The 6,354-nt window shown below is 42.2% G+C and overlaps 1 protein-coding gene across 1 annotated transcript; it reads left to right on the top strand.

The window, feature by feature from the left end:
* Nucleotides 1-252: 252 nt before the first annotated feature.
* LOC136438699 (cytochrome P450 2J2-like) lies at nucleotides 253-4,725 on the top strand. The gene is made up of 3 exons (XM_066433613.1): nucleotides 253-637; nucleotides 933-1,075; nucleotides 4,507-4,725. Exons 1-3 carry the CDS (start codon nucleotides 253-255, stop codon nucleotides 4,723-4,725), a joined length of 747 nt encoding a protein of 248 aa, XP_066289710.1.
* The last annotated feature ends 1,629 nt before the right edge of the window (nucleotides 4,726-6,354 follow it).

Here is a 6,354-nt window from a genome sequence, read left to right as displayed (position 1 = left end):
TAAAATGCCAGGGATTGTATCTTAATCAACTACAGTATTTTTCAATGCTGTTTTATCATGTTTGAAGCTCTATATTAAAAAAAAAAGACATCTTATAGTTGGTGATAACATCGGTTCTATTTAAAATCAGGCTTTGCTTGGCTTCCTATACACCTGCGGCTTTACCTGAGTTGAATAAACACTGTAAACAACGGAGGTCATAGTTCGCCAAAGTTCCCATCTTACTGGATCCCTCACTGCATTCGTGAGAAAATGGCCGGTGCTGTGCAGTGGATAGCTGAGTTTGTCCAGGAGATTCTGCCGATCTCTGGGCTGACTCTGCAGACGTTTCTTGTGTTCAGTGCAACTTTCCTCCTGGCAGCTGCTCTACTCAAGCGTACCGGAAACCTGCCTCCTTACCCGTCAGGACGTGTGCCTGTTGTCGGGCACCTCCTCGCGTTGCGCCGAGCGCCTCACCTCAAGCTAACGGCATGGAGGCAGCAGTATGGAGACGTCTTCACCGTCAGGATTGGGATGAAAGATGTGGTGGTTCTGAACGGCTTCACTGCCGTCAAGGACGCGCTCGTGGACAGGTCCGAGTTGTTCGCGTCGAGGCCGACAAACTACATAAACACTGCGAAGAAAAAATCTCCAAAAGGTAGTTTTCCATTCTTATTTTTGAAGTCGTACAGGTGTACAACAGAAAACTAGGTCATAATAAGGAAAGTCTTGGACGCATTGTTAGCTGTATGAAAGGTCCTTGTCTTCAGTGAGTTTTACCATAGCTTCGTTGAAAATCGCCAGACGGAAGTAACTATCTTCTAATCGATACTGAGAGATAGAGAGAGAGGGGGAGAGAGAAAGAGAGCTAGAGAGCGAGAGAGAGAGAGATGGGTAGATAGACATTAGTTATATTGAATTACATGCTAAATATATGTTCCTTGTTACTGTAGGTATAATTTTTGCACCTTGGGGGACACCGTTAAGACAAAGGAAGAAGTTTGCAACCACTGCCCTGAGGAACCTGGGGATGAAAGTGGGGCGTGGGAGCATTGAAGAGAAAATCCGGGAGGAAGCGATCTGTCTCCGCAACAGGGTAAGATGAAACCAAGGATTAACCATGTGACATGTAGAGCTGTACAGTCAAACTACTGACCCTATCATAACACACACCCTATTATAGCACGGATTGTTTTACTGATATTATCGTGCAGAAGTACGCCGTGTGTGTTATCAACGATGTTGATTAGAAATGTAAATAAGTCGATGCACATTTGCTTTCATAATGGGGTCTGCCATTTTACCGGAATGTCCTTTTTACATCGGAATGCCCCGGAATGCCCATAAAGGAGGGTGAATTCTACCGGAATACACCATGCTTTGATGAGTAAACATCACAGGTTGCTGTATTTTGGCATAAAATGGTATATTAATGGCCCAGGGAACGAGAAATCACTAGAAATTAGTGATGGCCATCGGCGTCGGGCCCCCCGCCAGTTGCCATGTTTGTTTTTATTGCAGATTACAATGTTTGTTTTGTTTAGCGAGAAATGCACAAAAAGGAGGTGAAATATCGCAAATACAGTATGCTTTGGTAAGTTAACATCGCAGGTTGCTATACTTTGGCATAAGATAACGTATATGTGACCCTGGGAACTAGACATTGCCGCGCGATCCCGGCCCGTCGCGTCGCTAAGAAGCATATCGGAAAAAGCAACATGGCGGACCCTGTTGAATGAGGGAGTGTCCAGTCTTTGAAGCAATAATCTAAAGGAATATCTCGACCTTCACATGTGGGCTTTCACATTTCACTCATCATTTCATAGACATCTTACCGCATTAAGTAGCATAATGCAGCACCTATCCAAGACGCCGGTAGCGTGGATTTTACCCGTTTTGGGAGAACTTCGTCAATTTGGTCTTTGAATTCCTCCCACTGTCTGGTCCGCTCTCTTTTCAATAAGCAGCGCCATGTTTTTCGCTGGCATACGAACTCGAAATTGTAGCATAACTGCTTATTTCTTATGGAGTGTACTGTATATTTCAAAATTCCGTGGCTTTCTACTTTGTTTCCGTCGGTCAAAAGTTCTAAATTGTTACTTATTTTCGCGCGTTAGCAAATCTGCATAGGGCATTATTGTAATTCATTCATTGTCTCCCCTGCGCTCTCTATTGTAATATCTACATTATATTGTTATTTGATCACCGATATACATAAGCAATGTTTACGTTATAATCAATGTGGGACGCGTGCGCCCGATGGCATTCAGGCGGTAAACTTACGACCGCTTTGAATTTCTATTTTGTATCAGCGAACTGTATCTGTTCAACATGTTTTGTTGTGACCTGTACTTAGCACAGTGTGGCAAAAGTGCGCAATTAAGTTCTTTCTTCTTCTTTATTCCTCCCATAGTAGAGCATAGCTTCATCACACTTATCAAAATATCATAAACATATCGCAAGGTAATGTCTCTAAGTTCCCAGGATCTTATATTCGTTATTTCATGCCCAAATTCAACAACCTGCAATGTTAACTTGCCAAAGCATACTATATTTCCGAAAATTCACCTCTATTTACATGTATGTGTATGTCTCACCGTGACCCCACTTAGAAACAAAAATTGTAATCCACAATGAAAACAAACATTGTGACTAGCCGGGGAACTATCGCCGATAGCCCTGAATTTTCTAGTGATTTCTTAATCCCAGGGTACTGTATTTGCGACATTTCACCTCCTTTTTGTGTACTATGACCCTGCTATTTAAAACAAACATTGTAATCCGCAACAAAAACAAACATGGCGACTGGCAGGGGCCCCGACGCCGATGGCCATCACCAATTTCTAGTTATTTCTCGTTCCTTGGGCCATAAATATATGATTTCATGCCAAAATACAGCAACCTGTGATGTTTACTCATCAAAGCATAGTGTATTCCGGTAGAATTTACCCTCCTTTATGGGCATTTCGGGGGCATTCCGGTAAAAAGGCAGACCGTCATAATGTATTGGAACATATTCATTTCTTGTTTTGTCGAAAAATAGTATTTTGACAATAATGATGGTAGCCCTGAATAGAGGATCATTGCGTTAAAGGCAGCCGTGCTGCAGAATATACGACCTTCATAAAGCAGTAACACGGCTGCCATGTACATAACATAACATAACATAACATAACATAACATAACATAACTTAAACTGCAACTGGGTGTACCCTGGGTAAGGCAGTGAGGAAGTGCTCCCCACTGTACCCTTTCCAGCAGTTTTAAGGGTTGAATTGACTTCCATAACTACATAAAAACATAAAAAGTGCAGACTGCCTACAAGCTGAAAAAAGGCAGGGGCAGATAAGCATAATACTGACTAAAAATTCAAATATTTTGTCCATGATAATACATTATGTAACCCTGCAAATTGACCTAGATTGTTGCAACAAATTTAAATTATCCTCGCAATAGTATCTGAAACTTTCAGTTTTTGGAAAAAAAAAATCTTGTGCTTTCAAGCCAGCCCTGTCAGACTTGAATTAAAATGTTTGATTTTATCGGGCTATGTTTGCACATAGAATGTGTATTATTCACAGCTGAATTAGCCCTTATAGTTGTGTGTCTAGAAATGTGGCTAGTAATAACTGACATCTATTTGTAAGTCTAAGAAACCAGTACAGACAGGCCTAGGGGTTATGTACATGTAGATCTAAAGCTGTACAGTCAAACTACCAGCCATGTGCCACATTACCAGTAAGAGCATGGACAGCCGTAGACTGGAATCCATACCATCGGGGCTCCTCGATATCTCTACGGCACTGGGAGTAACCCCCGCCCGCTCAGACAGCTTTGTCCACTCGGGGTGTGTATACGGCCTTGGAATGGAAAAGTAGGGTGGCAAGCGGAAGTAGTGGTAGCGGTAGGAAGGCTATCAGAAACGGTTCAATAAAGCAAACTGGGCCCGGTAAAAACCCCTAAGCCGACCCCTAGAGACTGGGACCAGGCAAGGACATGCCGGGTTGTCATTTCTTTCTATTCTGGTATGGGTTAGGTGAATCTTTAGATGCAATGCTTAAATTCCTTATCCATTGTTTCTGCATTTTAAAGATGTCTTGAAGGGTAACTTATGCTAGTCACTGTCTTAGACTTAGCCAGGCCTCGTCAAACACAATGACTCTGGTAGTTCACGTTAGACGAATCCATTGGGTGATTGCATAATGAATGAAGACCTTTATTGCACATTTCTGCCACACTTGGCTAAGTACAGGTCACAACAAAACAAAATACAAGTACAGTTAACGGATATGAAAGAATAAGACTATCATTAGATAAATTCTACTTCTCCTCGCTTTTCGGTTATAGTAGATATAAAAGAACAGACGTGTTTTTCAATGGGAGGTTTGTCTAATCGCATTAGGAATATGAATTTTTGTACAGTACTTAAATGTGTGAAGTAGGGAAATAGATTTTCTACAAGCTTATATAATACAAGGATTGTCTTAAAAACATTCAAACTCTTGCTGAAAACTAAATTCTGTTCAGATTGCAGAAAACAACGGACACATCTTTGACATGGCCCATGACATCACCGTGGCGGTGGCTAACGTCATCTGCTCCATGGCGTTCGGGAAGCGCTACGACTACGAGGATGAAACATTCCGAAAGCTGTCAAAGGCCATTTCTACCGTATTACTTGGACTCGGCACTGGGCAGATCATCAGCGCTTTTCCCTGGCTGCGGTTTGTTCCTGTCGGTAGGTAGAACTAGAAGTAACAATTTGCTAGCCGATACTGACATGTTTACGTTTTAGTGCATTCATGGTATATATGTTGGGAAAAATTGTAAGGAGGTGATATTACATGTAACGGGGACTACCCTAACTCATGACGCGCCCTAACACGTGACGGATTTTTTAGTGATCTTTTTATGTATAAGTACGCCGTGTTTGTGTCCACTGACTATGCTCATAAGGAAGTTCAATAGACCAAGTTCATGCACATAATTGCTATTTGCATTCCAAACGTATCTGTACATATTTATTTCTTGTTTTGTCGAGAATAGTATTTTGACAATAATGACGGCAACGCTGAGTTGAGGGTCACTGCGTAGCTAGACGGCCCGGCACCTAAATATACGACCTGTGCCAAGCAGATACACAACTATCATACACATAAGAAATACAACTTCATAAAACACCAAAAAAAATTGGGTCTTTAACTGTTTGTTGAGAAGAAAACCGACCAAAGAAAACAACGTAAACATCGCTGCCGTCTGGCCACGTTGTTTTCCCGCCATTTTTATGGGCCCCGATGGTGGCGGACGGCGATTCAACGCACAGCTTTGTAACGCTCTAACATGTGATTGGTATCGTCTATGAAAAGGAAACTGAATACAGAGATGGCTAAGATATTTCCCAATAAGTAGAAGGAGTATTGTTGATGTAAGCGGTATCGTTTTTTCGTAATGATTTTGTAAGTCGGGTCGTATGCCAGACGTACGTCGGGCCGCGCGCACAGTGCGTAGTAGCCTATTTCCCGTGAAAACATGAGCTGGGATGCGCTGGATATAGCCCTTCTCACATAACGTGAGAAGTTCACACAGTCAAAATTTTCCGGTCAAAAGAAAGCTAGAATATAGCAGACTTCAAGCCTTATTTACATTTCCCAAATTTCATCACCAACTTCCGAAGAGAGCAACATTATCAAAGCGTAATAAGTTAGGCACACTATCTGGCGTAGCACTAAATCAGAAGGTACATTCGTGAAAACGTCTCACAGCGTTTGCCGCTTCTACCGCGGAGCGTGAAGGGCCCATAAACAGTATAAATACATACATTGTCCAAGTATGTTCTTTAGATGAATATGTTCAAAATTCATTCATTAAAACATTCTCTGGCAATCAGCAATGGAGCGCCGTGAGTTCGAGCGCGTAAAACAACGTCACGTGTTTGGGCGACTCCCGTTAGAAGTGAACCTTTTTTGTTGCTATTGGGCACTATCTATGTCTAAGATTTATTACCTTCGCCAGGAATATCATGTTTTCGATTGGGCCATGGTGGAGCGGCTGTTGTGTGGGTGTAAATGTAGGTTGACAGCTCAGGAAGTTGTGGATGGATATTAATGCTATTTAGTAGGTGAGTAGCGGCTGTGGTAAGGAAAGGTCAGGATTGAAAGTGGTTTACCTGGCGTTTTCCTACGGCACTGTAGCGAGCTGTGTGTGTGTATGTGTGTGTGTGTGTGTGTGTGTGTGTGTGTGTGTGTGTGTGTGTGTGTGTGTGTGTGTGTGTCAGTGTGTGTGTGTGTGTGTGTCAGTGTGTGTGTGTATGTGTTTTAACATAACTTGAAAAGCTGGGCATGGTTGTCCATTGTATTAATTAGTAAATATGTTGGG

The sequence above is a fragment of the Branchiostoma lanceolatum genome, chromosome 7 (assembly GCF_035083965.1).
Source record: "Branchiostoma lanceolatum isolate klBraLanc5 chromosome 7, klBraLanc5.hap2, whole genome shotgun sequence".
Lineage (NCBI taxonomy): Eukaryota > Metazoa > Chordata > Leptocardii > Amphioxiformes > Branchiostomatidae > Branchiostoma > Branchiostoma lanceolatum.
Note: the sequence above shows the minus strand (reverse complement) of the source record. Positions and strands in the feature narration are given on the sequence as shown.

Bases quoted from the DNA above. Each gene is read 5' to 3' on its own strand.
- LOC136438699 (XM_066433613.1), top strand. From the start codon at position 253: ATGGCCGGTGCTGTGCAGTGGATAGCTGAGTTTGTCCAGGAGATTCTG. The intron at 638-932 runs GTAGTTTTCCAT...TTGTTACTGTAG, and splicing joins GAAGAAAAAATCTCCAAAAG to GTATAATTTTTGCACCTTGG. The intron at 1,076-4,506 runs GTAAGATGAAAC...AATTCTGTTCAG, and splicing joins CGATCTGTCTCCGCAACAGG to ATTGCAGAAAACAACGGACA.